The 15,967-nt window shown below is 43.2% G+C and overlaps 1 protein-coding gene across 4 annotated transcripts in view; it reads right to left on the bottom strand.

Annotated features, from left to right (window-relative positions):
- Positions 1 to 12,046: 12,046 nt before the first annotated feature.
- Positions 12,047 to 15,967, bottom strand: part of LEF1 (lymphoid enhancer binding factor 1) — a 64,193-nt gene continuing 60,272 nt past the window's right edge. For all 4 annotated transcript variants that reach the window (XM_040555404.1, XM_040555403.1, XM_040555406.1 and 1 more), the window contains one exon: positions 12,047 to 14,055. Coding sequence is in view for 2 of the 4 variants with exons in the window: in XM_040555403.1 (XP_040411337.1) it covers positions 13,976 to 14,055 (80 nt within the window). In the remaining 2 variants the exon portion in view is untranslated. The remainder of the gene's footprint in view (positions 14,056 to 15,967) is intronic.

Raw genomic sequence — 15,967 nt, 5'->3', positions numbered from 1 at the left:
TAGAAGACTAATTTTATTAGAAGATACAAATATCAACTTTCAGTATGGATGTGAATGTAGAATAGACACGTGGATGCCTTCTAAATTGTGTGGATCACAGTAGAAATGATCACAGGTTGTTGCTTCCTCCATCCTCTGTTGGGGGGACTTGCAGAGAACATCACCTGGGAGAGTTTAGTTGGGAAAACAGCACTGCCCAATAATTTATTGTATGTTAACTGTCTCTTGATATAGTTTAGCCCCCGGAAATGAGTAGCTGCCTTGCAGTGAGTAGCCCAGCTCTGTCCAGATGGGAGCTTTGTGAGCCTATGCCGTATTTTACACAGGAAGAAGTGCTTACAGAGCAACTAGAGGAAGCAATGTGAAAAGGTATCCTTTTTCTTTCCTAGACAAGTGGGATTTTTTTCCGGACCATTTGACCCAAGGGTTTTGGAGTGTCAATGCAAATGTCCTTCAGAAACCAGTTGTTACAAGTGGCAGGCTATTTACAAGACTAGAGTTAACTCCAGCACCTAGCAGTGGATCTTCACCTCTGCCAGAGTCCAGAGCTCCAACAGTGAATCAGACCTCTGTGAAACATGGCTTGAAATTGAGATTCAGAGTTCTTGTTTTGTTTTCATTTATTTCTCAGTGCCCTGTTTGGTTCTTCTCACAATGTTTGTTCTGTGGTTAAGGCTCTTTTCCCTCTTTCAGGTACCTCTGAAAGCTTGAGGTTTGTCAATCAATCTCTTCAGTAGCTATAAATTACTAGATGTTTATCAGTCTGGAGAAGAACAAGCAAAAATCTTTGTATGCAGCTAAGTGCAGAGATATGATTGTCAGGTTAAATCTGTACTTGCTGTTAGGATTAGAAGGGAATTTGAAAACTAGACGTTTTAAGTGTTCCTGCCCAGACAGTTGTCCTGTGCATTCCTGGCTGTGCCAGCCTTTGGTCAGTAAAGCTTGTGTCCATTTGGATAGATAGATGGCTGATGGTTATTGCAAATGTTCATACTAATGATTTTTATTAAGCAATCAGCACGTAATTGCCAAAATTTAATGCATGCTTGTCATTCCTCCATCCAGAGAGAGCCACTTTGCAGTAGAAAGCAGCTTTAGAGATGTGGGTGAACCAGAACCAGTCTTTGTTGTTTGCGGTGACCAATGTTCCTTAAAAGCTTGTGCTGACGTTTTTGGAGCTGAGTTTTCAAAAGAGGCAGAGCGGCAGTAGTCTTCTTGCCCCTGTAGCTATGGTACAGGTGGCTTTACTTTTCTAACGAGTACCACAGCAGCGATTCACAACTCAGTGTTTTTATTCACTACAGTTTGCAACCACATGAGCAATTATGAAACTGATCTGAATGATTCCTATTTCTCTGTGCTTTTTGGAAGAGCTGAGAACAGCAATAAAAGCAGATGCTGTGAGTACTTTTGAGAGCTAGATCTTTTCTGTTATGTGTTCTTCAGTAGCTTTTCCTGTTGTTCATAGCCAGAGGGAAGTGGCATTTAGCCTTCTGCTGAATTTTGTTAGAGAAGGGTTAAGTAGAGGCACAATCTGGTAATTTAAAAAAATCATCAAAGATGATTTGTAGAAAGATCTCTGTTGAATTTGATGATATTCTCAAAAGTTCATGATAAAACTGAAATTCCCTTTTATGTGCCATTTTCTTACCCACTATATTTCCCCATTTATAAATGTAGTGCTATGCAGAGTATGAAATTAAACGTACGTGTTCACAGAATCTCAGAACGGTATGTAATGAGGTCTGGGGTTGTTGCTGATATTATATTAATCAGATTTAGGCTTTTATGCCCACAGAGCAGCTTTGCACTTGTTCAGTTTCTGCTTCTGTTTTATTCCCTTAGAGGTTTTCTGTTTTATTTTCTGTATATTGCAAATAACTCACAGCAATGCATTCTTTGCACAGAAACCAGCACCATAAAGCTGTGGAAGCAGGCTGGATTTTTTTGGTTGCTTCTGGGATAGGAACAATACAAAGCCCCAAACCTAGTTATTAAAGGAGCCATTTCTTTTGCTGTGCGGATGCCTTTTTGCATAAGGCATCAGAATGAGGCATGATGCCAGGTTTTGTTTCCAGCCTTGGTCAGATGCTGTAGGTTGGCCAGGGCACAGGAGGATATTTTAGCACGAGGCTTTTGCTTGGGGGCACTAAGGAACTTGTCGCTTATTTTGGCTGTTTCAGGCTGCCAGATAACAGGATTTTTTCCGAGCCTGTTGTTCACTGCTGCTTTGTTTGGTGTATCTCTGTCCTGCCTGGTAACAGTTTCTGCTATTCTGGTCCCATTTTTCTTCCAGCAACCACTTCTAGGGTGGTTTTCTGTAAATGCACAAACCCTTACAGTATTTGCTAGTTAAAGAATGCAAAATTTTTGTCATTAGTAACCTAAACCCCCCATTTGGAGTCCTGGCTTCAGCAACAAAAATCTTGTGGATTAACCACTTTCACCAGCAAGAGGCTTTCTGATGAGCTGTGGGAAGAAGTGTATGCTTGGTGGTAGGTCTACGGTAAACAGCTGGAATTTGCATGTGGCAAATTAGCACCAAGTAACCCCCCCCCTTTTTTTTTTTTACTTAATTATTCTTGCATCATCAAATGAATCTATTAAATGTTTGTGCAACAGAAATTGGTAAAACCACACGTTTACAATAAGTGGTTCTTGATTGTGCACAGACTGAGATTTGTCTGCTCTGGTGCTGGCAGGGTCTGTGTAAGTAACATAACGATCTGCGACCTGAGGAAGGGAGTGCTCTGTTCCCTGACTCCTCCTCTCCATGCAGTGATGCCCTGAGCTGGATTGAAGCACTCCAGCCACTGGAAACACTTGCTTACACTCTGAATCTTCAACTACTTTACATTAACTTTGCGACCTGCTGTTTTGAGTCCTACAAAGCTGCAAACATAAGCAGGTGTAAGATATACTGCATTTGTATTTCATAGGCCTTTTTAATTGTTGGTTTTCTCTAAAGAGTTTGTAAAAGGTAGATGTTTCTGACACGTATTTCTCTGAAGACAACAGGAGGACTAATGCGTTCCTTTCAGCTGATGTTGCAGGTTTTTTTTCTTTGCAATTTAGGGTGAGATTTCTGAAAGCCTTTTGTTTCAGTTGGAAGCCCAGTGATGTTTTCGAGAATGTCTAAGCAGGTGAGGCATCTAGTTTCCAGTGATTTTTCTTTTGAGCACTGAAATGCCTCTCAGAACTTCAAGAAGTATTTATTTAAGAGTCTGATCTTGGGGGTCTTGGTTTTATTTAAATCTTGAACTTAATCCTCAAAAGAATGTGGAATACTAGAAGAGAACTGGCGTGGATTTCTATGACGTTTCCCCACCCCACCCCTGCCCTAGTTGTGAGAGAATGTAAAAGAAACCAGCAATTTTCGGCCTTTTCCTCCTCTGTTTGCTGCTTATCTACTTTCTTGAACAGAGTCAGTTACAGGAACAGAACTCCTCTCAGGCTGCTAATTAATAATTTCAGACAGTAGCAATCAGAACTTGCATCTAACAGTCAGAAAAAATACTTCCTCCTGTTTTCTTCACTTTCTTTTGAGCCATAGGGTTGTCACTACTCCTAATGGATTAATTTCAGGATGCTATTATGAAGCATCAGAAGGAAAGCAGCAAAAGTTAAGCACGCAAATAATGTTTTAAGTGCCTAAAAAAGTTTGTGTAAGTATTATTTGAAGAAAGAGTGTGGTAAAGTAGGCTACAGAGGGGTAAATGCTTCATTGAGAGCTGATTTGCATGAGGCTGTAGGTTCTGAATTGCAGTCAGGGTGCGTTTGGGGAAATGGCAGTGTCTGTGAAGAGAGATCTATGATAAGCATTTAAACAGCTTGCTTTAGGAGACAAGATACTGAAGTTAATTCCTTCAGCACTAGAGGTAAGGTTTTTAAAGTGGTAAAATTTCCTTTTAAAAATGAGAGATAATACGAGATTGGGGAAAAAGATGCTGTTAATTTCACAGAAGTGGTTTTCCTGATACCATCTCCTTTTTTTTTAATTTATTTTTTTAAACAAAAACATTAATTGGGACTGAGGAGGAAGTGTTTCTCTTTCTTAGAGACATTGCGTTTTATTTTTGGCTAAGGCTAAAAGCTATTGTTGCCTAAGTTGACACTAAACTGGCAAATTATGAACTGAAGCCAGTATTGTTACTTGGATCTAAATTTGTAAGAAGGTTCAGTTGTCTTAGAATAAAAATTGAGTGTGTAGTTTACCTCAAGACCGGCATTACACTCCACAAATTATTTGACAAATTTGTAGCTGAAAAAAATTGTTTAGCTTATTGGCATGTGGCATTTAAAATAGCATGTTTGTGGTAGGGAAGAATAACGGTAAATAGTGAGAAATAGAGAATCATAGAATATACTGAGTTGGAAGGGACCCAGAAGGATCATCAGGTCCAACTCCTGGCTCCACACAGGACCACCCCAAAATTAGACCATGTGTCTGAGAGCTTTGTCCAAGGGCTTCTTGAACTCCGGCAGGCTTGGTGCTATGACCGCTGCCCTGGGAAGCCTGTCCCAGTGCCTGACCACCCTCTGGGTGAAGAACCCTTTCCTAACACCCAGCCTGACCCTCCCCTGTCCCAGCTCCATGCCGTTCCCTTGGGTCCTGTCGCTGTCCCCAGAGAGCAGACTCAGCGCCTGCCCCTCCGCTCCCCTCGTGAGGGAGCTGCAGGCCGCCATGAGGCCTCCCCTCAGCCTGCTCTGCTGTGGGCTAAACAAACCAAGGGCCCTCAGCTGCTCCTCATATGTTTCGTCCTCCAGACCCTTCACCCACATTAGTTGCCCTCCTTTGACACTCTCTAATAGATTTATGCCCTTCTGTTACTGTGGCACCCAAAACCTCACACAGTGCTCGAGGTGAGGCCGCACAGTGCAGAGCAGAGTGGGACAATCCCTCCCCTCACCTGGCTGGCAGCACTGGGCCTGGAGCCCAGATCCCTTTCTGCGGGGCTGCTCTCCAGCCTCCTGTCCCCCAGTCTGTACGTAAGGCTGGGGTTGCCACATCCCAGGTGCAGAATTCATCAAGGCCTCTCTGCAAGGTCTTTCTACCCTCAAGAGAGCCAGCAGCTCCTCCCAATTTAGTGTTGTCCCCAAACTTACTCAGTATACCTTCAAGTCCTACATCCAAGTAATTTATGAAAGCATTAATGAGAACTGGTCCTAAAATACGTCAAATGATCATATGATAGACATGATCTTCACCTGCAGGTTCAGTGTTTTTTGGCAAAGGACAGAACTTTTCTTCAGTGGCAGCTAACATTAGAAGGCGGAGAGCTTCCAGTGAAGACTGTAATTTTGAAAAATAGCTGTTATTTTAGGGAGTAACTGTTGCAATGACAGAGAAGACTAGGCATAGGTATGGCTGGTATTGGCTTGACTTAGAATTTTGTTTTAAGTCATGTGGGAGTAGCACAAGCCAGCTAGCGCTTAGCTTAGTTTGCAACTGATTTATATCAAAACTGTGAATTAGTTTAAATTTGCTAAAATTGAATTGTCAGTCTAAAAACTGAGAGTCCATGCAGCACATTATCCTGCTTGAAGTGTAGCAGTTTGCTAAGGCTTGCTTGCTTATGGAACTAGCTTTTTTTTTATTTTAAACTAATATTCCACATAAGTTTTGGCTACTGGCAGGGAAGGAGAGATGTTTTCTCTGTTTTTGCAGGGGAGGAAGTTATTTTGGAGATGCTGCTGGATCAGCTGAGGGGTAGAGAAAGAGGTAACAAAATTTGAACTTTGACATGGCAGCTGGAAATCTAGCATTTGTTAAAGGATTTTAGATACCTTTAGCTAGAACTGATTTCAAGATGTGAATTAACAAGGACATCAGTCAGCCCCAACTGTGTACGGTCCAAAGATCTTTGTGGATTTTCCTGTCCTGTTTAAGATTTGTCACATCTATAAATTACACAAATTAGCCAAGTACTGGCAGTAGTGCCTACCAAAAAATGTATTAATACAGTAAAGGTGCAGGTGAAAATGTGCTGCCTGGTCTTTAGTGTTCAGCAGTCATAGTAATAATAGGTAGCAGTCACTGATGTTACATTTATCCCATTCTTTTCTGCTAGATGTTATTTCTGCTTAGTTACAACCCGCAATCAGAGTATGTCTCTTCACACTTCCCTGGGTTCATGGAAGAGTAATGCTACAACAGAAATACATTAGGGGAAATACTTAAATCCACAGCCGTATTCTTACTCTGTTCTCTTACTATTCCCTAAGTTGTTACCATTGCCTCTAAAAGTGAGGTAACTCCCCAAAAAATGATGGTAGGTTAAGCTAGCGAGACAGCTGTTGAAGTTAGGTGATCTGAAGAATTCTTTGAATGTAGGGTAATATAATATATTCCATGTTTATGTAAGTGTGTGGTAGCAGTTATAACTACCTCTTTAGTGCAGTTGTATGCATCTCATTTATGATATTCTGTAATTCTTCCATCTGCAGTTTATAGTTATATCATCATATCTGATCCTCACAATGTATCTGTGAGCTAAGGGAGTGCCATTCCTAGAATGAATTTGAGGAACAGATAATGCAAGGAATTTTTTTCTTAAACTGACTTGAAAATAGTCTTTTTTTCTATTCTGTCATCAAATGGTATTTATTTCCAAACTGGACTGGATGAAGGTACAGAATAGGTGTTAGACCTGTGCTAGATTTGAAGTCCATCTCTTTATGCTCATGGGAAACAGAGCGTCAGGTCACTGGAAAGGACAGACTGCTTCCCAGTGGAAGAAGGCACTCAGCAGTGCAGAGAAGTCCCAGCTGCCCATGAAGATAGGGCAGGAGCAGAGCAAAAGATGGAGAAAAGTGGGAGGACAGAGAAACCCTAGAGCAGGAGTGAAATGGAATGGACCAGAAGAAAGAGAGAATCAAGTGCCTGGATATTGAGAAATCTATTTGCCATTTTATTTCAGTAAGTAATTTCAGCAAATTTACACTTAAAAAAAAAAAAAATCACAGAGTAACTGATTGAGAGTACCACATAGGCAGAATGGAAAGCTTAGTGGTTAACTGAGTGGTGTTAGTGGTGTTAGTTCTGAGTCATGCAGTTACACCAGGCTCACACAAATGGAAACTTTTAAGCCATATGTCAAAATGTGCCTTACAAAATCTGAACTTTCATACGGTGACTACAAACGCTGATTGTTAAATCTGTTGAGGGACCTTGGGTTAAGATGCTTTCACTATGAATTCTTTTGGGACATTGCGCTAAAAAGTTGGGTAGAGTTTGAGCTAGCAGGTTTTTTACAGGCCTGAAAAAAGCAGTGGACAGTCTGTGCTTCCTCAGGCACGGTTCGTTTGCAAATACAATTACTACCTGTATAATTTAGGATTGCAGGGGAGAGGAAGAAGTTACTACTGGTGATTTTATTCATGGCAAAATAAAACAGGTGTCACAGGCGGAGAGAATAAGGAAACATATTTCATGGTAGTAAAAGAAGCAACTAGATTTTAAGAATCTTGTCCATCTCAGGCTTTGAAACTTTGTATGAATCAAGCATTGTAGCCACTGTCATGCCCTGGTGCATCCTGTCTCCTCTTTGTTACCCAGCACCTCACCTTCACAGGCAAGTTCTGGGAAAAACTAACCCTTACGTAGCATGTTGCTTGTCAGGATCTGAGTCCTTGTTTCTGTGACTTTTTCTCTTTGAAGAAGACATAGCTGGTACTACCTCAGTGTAATTAATATCCTGCAGGACTTTTCAGTCAGTTTTCACGGCTGTGGGAAATCAGTCCAAAGAGTTGCTTCTCTGAGTGTCTTGACCATCTTTAAGTTGTGGAGTATGTTATTTTTCTTATTCTGCTGAAGATTTTATTTTGTCGCCATTACCTTTCAAGGCACAGTGAATAGGGTAGACCAGTTTCTTGGGTGAGTTGCTCTTCTGGTATTTGATAGATGGAAGTTTTACTTCTAATTCTCCTGGTTCATGTTGGTATTCCAAAGCCGAGAGGGATGAACAAACCTGTCACTCATTTGGATATGGTGGGTTTCCCTGAAGTAGGATCAGTGAGTTTATCATACTATGTTTACAGCATGTCACTCACAGTAAGAAAACCTTAGTATCCCAGGTCAGGTAAGCAGTGGCTATTATCTCCTCCTTATTTCTGTGGCTCAGTGAAGTTACGGTTACTGCAGGAAGAGCGTGCAAGCCAGAGAGAAGATGGCATCTAAAGCCTGCAGAGTCAAGGTAGGAGTATTTACCTGGGAGGATGGAGAGCAGAATTTTAGTTCTTTCTTTGACCTGGCTGAAAGCTGCTGCTTAAGCGGTTCATTTCCCATATTTGTGGCAGATACATATCTATTACTGGGGCTGCAGACTCCTTTCCTTTCCTTTCCTTTCCTTTTCCTTCCTTTCCTTTTCCTTCCTTTTCCTTCCTTTTCCTTCCTTTTCCTTCCTTTTCCTTCCTTTTCCTTCCTTTTCCTTCCTTTTCTTTTCCTTCCTTTTCTTTTCCTTCCTTTCCTTTTCCTTCCTTTTCCTTCCTTTTCCTTCCTTCTTTCCTCCTTTCCTTCCTTTCCTTCCTTTCCTTCCTTTCCTTCCTTTCCTTCCTTTCCTTCCTTCCTTCCTTTCCTTCCTTCCTTCCTTTCCTTCCTTTCCTTTCCTTCCTTCCTTTCCTTTTCCTTCCTTTCCTTCCTTTCCTTCCTTTCTTCCTTCCTTCCTTTCCTTCCTTTCCTTCCTTTCCTTCCTTTCCTTCCTTTCCTTCCTTTCCTTCCTTTCCTTCCTTTCCTTCCTTCCCTCCCTCCTTCCCTGCTCCCTCCCTCCCTTCCTTCCTTCTTCCATTCCTTCCTCCTTTCCTTCCTCCTTTCCTTCCTTTCCTTCCTCCATTCCTTCCTCCCTCCTTCCTTCCTTCCTCCTTTCCTTCCTTTCCTTCCTCTTCCTTTCCCTTTCCTTTCCTTCCTTTCCTTCCTTTCCTTCCTTTCCTTCCTTTCCTTCCTTTCCTTTCCTTTCCTTCCTTTCCTTCCTTTCCTTCCTTTCCTTCCTCCTCCATCCGTCCCTCCTTCCTTTTCCTTCCTTTCCTTCCTTTCCTTCCTTTCCTTCCTTTCCTTCCTTTCCTTCCTTTCCTTCCTTTCCTTCCTTTCCTTCCTTTCCTTTCCTTTCCTTTCCTTTCCTTTCCTTCCTTTCCTTCCTTTCCTTCCTTTCCTTTCCTTTCCTTCCTTCCTTTCTCTCTTTCTTTCCTTCCTTTTTCTCTTCCTTTCCTTCTTCCTTCCTTTCTCCCTTCCTTTCTCTCTTCCTTCCTTCCTTCCTTCCTTCCTTCCTTCTTTCCTTCTTCCTTTTTCTCTTCCTTTCCTTCTTCCTTCCTTCCTTCCTTCCTTCCTTTCCTTCCTTTCCTTCCTTTCCTTCCTTTCCTTCCTTTCCTTCCTTTCCTTCCTTTCCTTCCCTTCCTTTCCTTCCTTTCCTTCCTTTCCTTCTTTCCTTCCTTTCCTTCCTTTCCTTCCTTTCCTTCCTTTCCTTCCTTTCCTTCCTTTCCTTCCTTTCCTTCCTTTCCTTCCTTTCTTCCTTCCTTCCTTTCCTTCCTTTCCTTCCTTCCTTCCTTCCTTCCTTCCTTCCTTTCCTTCCTTTCCTTCCTTTCCTTCCTTTCCTTCCTTCCTTCCTTCCTTTCCTTCCTTCCTTTCCTTCCTTTCCTTCCTTTCCTTCCTTTCCTTCCTTTCCTTCCTTTCCTTTGATCCAGAGACTCTCTTCCTGACCTGTCATATAGAGAAATGAGCATGTTCAGGCACTTTCTAGGTTGTTGGCTTCCTCTCAGAATTTCTGTTTACAGCAGGCCATTTCCCTGTTGGAGCTGTTCTTCTTTTGGCTACCTCCCTTGTTAGCCCAGCAGTTGTGTCACTGGCCTGACTTAGGAGCGATGTGCTCATAGCTGGCGGCCTGCTGGCAGTCTGTTTGCGGAGCAGCTTCTTCCCCTCGTAATGTTCTTCTTGGTGCTGTGCAGTTAGCTGGAGGGGAAGCTGCCTGACCCCTTGGCCCCCTTGTGAGTGCCAGGGAGCAAACTGCAATTACGTTATTAGAAGGGCTACTGGGCACTTCTCAGTCTCCGCAGTGTCCCTCATTTTCTGCCTGTCTTGCTTTAGCGTAATTAGCTGCTGCATAGATCAGAGTGGGAGGCCATCAAAAAACAGGGGCTGGTTGCTTCAAAGCCTTGTGTGCTGCAGAGCTTTCAAAGGAGTGCAGATGGCTGATGCTCTGGATTCTGCTCTCGTACAGCCTTGAACAATCCTTCAGCTCCCACATTCACTGCAGATTCACCTAACCAGCAAGGTATCTAGCTAACTAACTTACTGCCTTTTCTATTTATTAACGCAAAGCGGAAGCTATAACAGCAGATAAATCTCTAGAGCTGGGGAGTCCCTGTATGCATAACTAGTGAATCTGTCATCACTTGCTGTATAAGAAGTCGAAGTTAGCCCGGGGCATTGTTCTTTTTATATAACAAAGGGGAAATGGCTCTGGTCCAGGTGATCCAGAAGCCCGAGGAGCCAGATCATCTGGTGGTGTTGGCCTGATTAGCCATAAATAATTCTGGCCCTGCTGCCCTGTTCTGGATCCTTCCCCTTTGCTGTTTTCTTCAGTGAGAGGAGGGGGAGGACGCATGTTTCCTAGCTAGCAGGGCATCTTCTGTGTTTATGAGCGGGAATACCTGTACCAGGATCTGTGCAGAGCTGTCTTCGGGGCGTGCCAGGCATGCAGTGCACGGCACAGAGTGTGGAGGGAGAGACTGGGTTTATAACCACCTCTGCAGAAGCATTTGTATAGTTAGGTTGGCCATTCGACAGGAATATTTAAATCCTTAAAGATGTTTTCTGTGCAAAATGAGTGTTTTTTTGTCTCCTTAGGCACCCAAGAGAGAAATGGTTAAATGCTAAATTGCTCATCAGGAATTTAGATGTTGGTTTTGAGTGTCACCTGGAATAACTTACTCAGTATGTCAAGGGTTTAAGCTTGGTTTTACTGCCAGTCTAACACCATCATCACTAGGCCGTCTTTACCAGCTCCTGTGCCTTGTGGACAGGCTGGTGCAGCACGGGGAGGGCTGAGGTCTGTTGGATTTCGGTGTGGCAGGGACAGATGCAGGGCAGGAGCAGACCCTGACCCGAATCACAGAGGGTATTTCAGGACAGCGTGGTTAGCCTCTTCCAGGTGCTCTCAGGTCAGCACCCGAAGCCTTGTCTATTAGTTAACCTTTTCCATAGCTGCTGTTACGTGAAAGGTCTTTGATCTGTGAATGAGTCCAACACCTGGCGCTCGCTCATTGTATGGTAACAGCAGAGGTGTTATTTTTAGCTCCGAATTCTTTTTCTCCTTTGCTATTATTGCTGAAGGACCTTTCAACCCTAGGACAGCAACCTGACTACGGATTGTATTGGGATACCTTGCTACCTAAGGCTAATGCTTCTACTGGGAACTTTTTTTTTCCCTAAAATGGGTAAGTGGCTTTTAAAATAGCCTTAAAAAAATAAAGTTGCAAACAACTAAGTAGCTGTGTTTTAAAGAGGACTGTTATCTTGGAACATGTATTTACGAACTCGCTGCAGTAATCCTGGGTTTAAAACAATTCCTGCACTAAAGTATTGCTTTTTCCCTTCGTTTATTTATTTATTTTTTAAAAGGGCAAAAGCAACCTCCAAAACAAACCCCAAACAGGTTTCCAGCAAAAGCTGGGCTAACTGACAAGAATGGAAATAAAGCCAGGTCTTGCAAAACTCCAGTATGTAGTTGCTGTTCTTTGAGAGGACTTTTCTCCTGCTGTCTGAAAGTATTCCTTTGCTGGGTCACTTTTTAAAAAAATTTAAGTAAGTAATCACCAGTTGCTAGAAATAAACATTGCAGGGACTGATATGCTGGTCGCATTCTTACAGTTGCATTTGTGTGCAGTGCACGCTGGTTTAAAAGGAAGCTGTTATATAACATTTTTAATTATGAAATTTCTTCTTATGCAACGGGTCAGCTACAAACAGCCTAACCACGAAGCTTCCTTTGGGATTAATGCACCTGTGTCACTTCTTGTGGCTTGAGCTTGACTCAGGCCAGTCCTACACCACACAAGGTTCAAGATGCAAGGTATGCTGATTCAGTTTACAGTCCATAACATTTCTTTGCAGTGGTGCTTACAAACCATTGGAATAATTTACCTATGGCTACAGTGGCTTTTTTTTCTTTTCCCCATGTGAAGTCCTTTAGTAGAAGTCAGGCAGCTGTATCTGTTTGTCAGAGCTGTGAAATACCAGTCCCTGAACAAAAGGGGAAAGGTAGCAGTGAAGTTGCTGGTAGCGTTTGGGGCTGGACAGACTCAAACGCTTGTGCTTTCAGGTTTGAAGAGTGCAGAGGAGCTGCTTGCTATCGCAGGAATGCCCCTTGTGGGCACCACCATCAGCAGGCAGGCCGTGCTGCTGCTCTGGGTCTGGCAGCGTGAAACCAGGCCCTCAGCAGCTGATTGTGCAGCTGGCTCCAGTCCCTGATTGCTGGAGAATTTATAGGGCCATACCATAAGAAATTAAAGTATAGGCTCCTGCCCCTTATGTGGGCATGGATGGCATCCAGAAGGAAGGGAATTGATCATCGGCTTAAAACCAGTAAGATTTTAATAGGAAACTGAAAGTAGAGGGAGCAGCCACAGAGCCTGCTACTCCCAGTTGGGCCAATTCTAACTGAGAAGCATAAGGGAGCACTGGGCTGCTAATTCCTTACTCCTGGGATGAAAACAAAAGATTTCTGCTCCCTTTAGGAAGAAAAAAGTTCCACATCTTCCAAATTGACTCAGCTTCAGGTGAGCAAGCAGCCGAATGCATTGCATTTCCTTCACGGGGCCCCTCAGCCAAAAGCCTGCAGCCTTAGAAGTGTCTGCACTTTTGGGGGCTCGCAGCTCCTTTCTAGGGATTCAGCTCCTTCAAGTGTGAGTAAATTTTTTTTTTCTTAAGCCAGACAATTGACTTTAGTTTTATTACAAAGCTTTTATTAAAAAACAAATGCTCAGCACATTAACTCAAACTGGAATGACAAAAAAAAAAATTGGTTGACAGTATTTTTGGCAAAGGCTGTGCCTTACTATTTTAAAAAATGGGTACATCAATGCTCATTTCAACAACTGGCATAAAATCCCACTAACAGGCTAACAAAAACAGATACAAATACAGAACAATTGAAGTAATAATTCAAGTGCTGGGCTTTTTACAAGGAGAAGGGGAATGGGTGAGAAGGAGAACTCACTGCAGTCAGATTTGCTGGATGTATTGCTTATGTTTACAGAGTAGGTGATGCAAGACTGATGTGTCTACTGACCAGCTGACTGTTGTTACATTTATTTAGTTCTATATGACACTGTACTATATAGACTGAGAGGCCACTATTTGTTACAAATAGTTTAACAAAAAAGCCACCTTTTTTCCATACAGGCTTTTCCTCTGGCAGGAAAAAAAAAAAAAAAAGAAAAAACCCTTTTATTTAAAAAGTAGTTCAGATTTTTGACACTTGTTTAAAAGCTCATACCTAGTAAAATATACACCAAGGAAATTACAACCTAAAAGTTAAATATAAAAGCATTCAAGTTTCTTAAAAAAGCTAAAACCGAAATTGATCCTGTTGCACCATTAAATAAAAAGAAGTTTGAGTGTGTCATCCTGGTCCAGGCAAATTCCGTTCCTCGACGTGCTGTATGGGGCAGCTGTGGTCTACATAACTCTGTTGGCTGAAGCAGGCAGAGACAGCCATGCTACTTTGTTTGCTGACTCGACATGGACACAGATGAGACGAGGGCTTAAGAGTGCAAGGCAGAGGTGGAGTGAAGACAAAACTGCTCTGCTTGACCCAGGAGCTTGTTTGCTCTATTTATATCGGGGCTGGACCTTGTGATAGTGAAGGATTTTGGCAGTGATTGTCTTTATGATTCAGTGTCTCTAGCAGTGACATCAGGGTGAATGACATCCTAGACAGACTCCTTGGGGGTGGTCTGTGTGGATGAAGGACACACCTAGGGTTTAACAAGCTTCCATCTCCAGCAGGGGTCCTGGTGTCGCCGCCTTTGCTTTGCAAGTTGAGAAAGCATTTCTTTTCCCACCTACAGGGACAGGAGAGAGACAGAGACAGGGATAAAGATGATTTGAAACCTATGTTTTCTTCTTTTTAAAATAAGCCATTCAACGAGGCTGTCCTCTGGGAAACACGTGGTGATGGGTCCCTGTAACTCTGACAGTAGGGAGTGGAATGTGGGCTTGCAATGTCTGAGTTAAGTGTGGAGCATCGCTATTTGCACTTGCTTGAAGTTTGCAAGAATATTCATGGCTTTGTTTCACGCTGGAATGCTTTGGATTGTAAATAGATGTCCACAACAACTAAAAAGTACTTTTAAAGCTACTTAGACATTCAACATATTACAGAAGTAATTCCTTTTGTAGTGGATTTAATTTATCTATCTACAACATTTGACCCATATACCTGCTACGAAATTAGACATCCTCGGGCTTTTTTACTGCAGCTGTTAAGGTCAATTAAACCTCTAGCTCAGAGCCTCCAGCTCCGCACTGTAGAAACACAGAAATGCTGTGTTCTGGGAGCAGCTGGGCAGAGGAATCTGGTGGGAGAGGCTTTTGTGAACACGGACCCTGCCCCGCAACCACGCGACTGAGGAGGAGTCAGGCTGCTCTGGTACAGTCCGTCTTCCAGAAACAGGGCTCTTCCCCAGCCAACCAGCTCACTGGGATCTCGGGAGGATTTATGTTCTTACAGCATGCGAAAAGGCCAATAGTGCAAGCCTACAGGTACTGATCTTCCTCTCCCCAGAGGGGAACAGGTCCTCATCACTGGGCTCTGGCTTACATCAGGTGCCTTCACCAACCACCACCCCTGCCCTCCTGCCCCAGGCGACCGGGCTGTAGCAGGGGCTGCTCCCCACCACCGCCGTGCGAGTCGGGCTTTTTGCATGGCTGGACGCCTGGTCTCCAGTGCTGGACTCAGGATTAGTGGAAGCCCAAAAACCAATGCTAACCTCCAGGTACTACTCAACTGCCCAACAAGTAGAGAGAGGCTTCAAGGAGCAGAGCTTCGAGGAATGACCAAAATCAGCATGTGAATGCAATTTGGTGGTGAAGGTAAGAGAATTTTTCACCAGAAGAAACACAAACTACTTAGACACAGATACACTGTTGACACTTTGAATCCTGAAAAGCAAGACAGAACAAGTTTATGAAGAAGCTGGCTTGTTTAAACCATAACTCAAACTTCTGTTACCAGAATTTCCCAACTGCATGCATCCTGTTAGACTAATCATAACAGGTTGATTGCTTGGGCCTGTAAGAGCCACAAGCACAAATACTCAGCAAGTATTACAGCTGCAGTATTTAAACAAGGGCCACTTGTAACCGAGTCCCATACCCTGCAGCTTCAGTGTAATCCCCTGCACCACAAAGTGCTCTGCCAGTGCTGCTCGAGTACAGCCACTGCACAGGAGTTACAGGGGCTGATGTACTCCAAGGTAGAAAGCCTCCAAGACTGATTTGGGACCACTTGCTTTTGGTGAGCACGAGATCTGAGAGCCCACACTCCTACCAACCATGCTGACTCCTCAGCAGAGGCCACCTCCGTGACCATGGTTTGAGTGGAAGGGAAAGCTGAGGATGCTGAAGCTTGCTGGAGTGTACTGCAGAGCTTTAACTTGAAGGACGCGCTCCCTCCCCCAGCCACCACCATCCCCTGGTACATCACAAATGATTTTCACCTGCTGCCTGTAGCCACAAAAGGACATTTACAGCCACTGCGGCCTCACAGCTGAAAGTCCACTGGAAACCCAGTGGTTTCAACAGAGGTGGTCTGTATTGACTAATTCAGTTCCTATTTCCTCATAAAACCAGCCCAAGTCCCGACTAAAAAAAGCCTTCTTAGCTTCCTGCTTTTTTTTTTTTAAAAAAAAAAAAAAAAAAAGCCCAGTGCTCCATAACACATGCGGATCAAAGCACTATGAAGGGCTCTACCTT

The sequence above is a fragment of the Cygnus olor genome, chromosome 4 (assembly GCF_009769625.2).
Source record: "Cygnus olor isolate bCygOlo1 chromosome 4, bCygOlo1.pri.v2, whole genome shotgun sequence".
Classification (NCBI taxonomy): domain Eukaryota; kingdom Metazoa; phylum Chordata; class Aves; order Anseriformes; family Anatidae; genus Cygnus; species Cygnus olor.
Note: the sequence above shows the minus strand (reverse complement) of the source record. Positions and strands in the feature narration are given on the sequence as shown.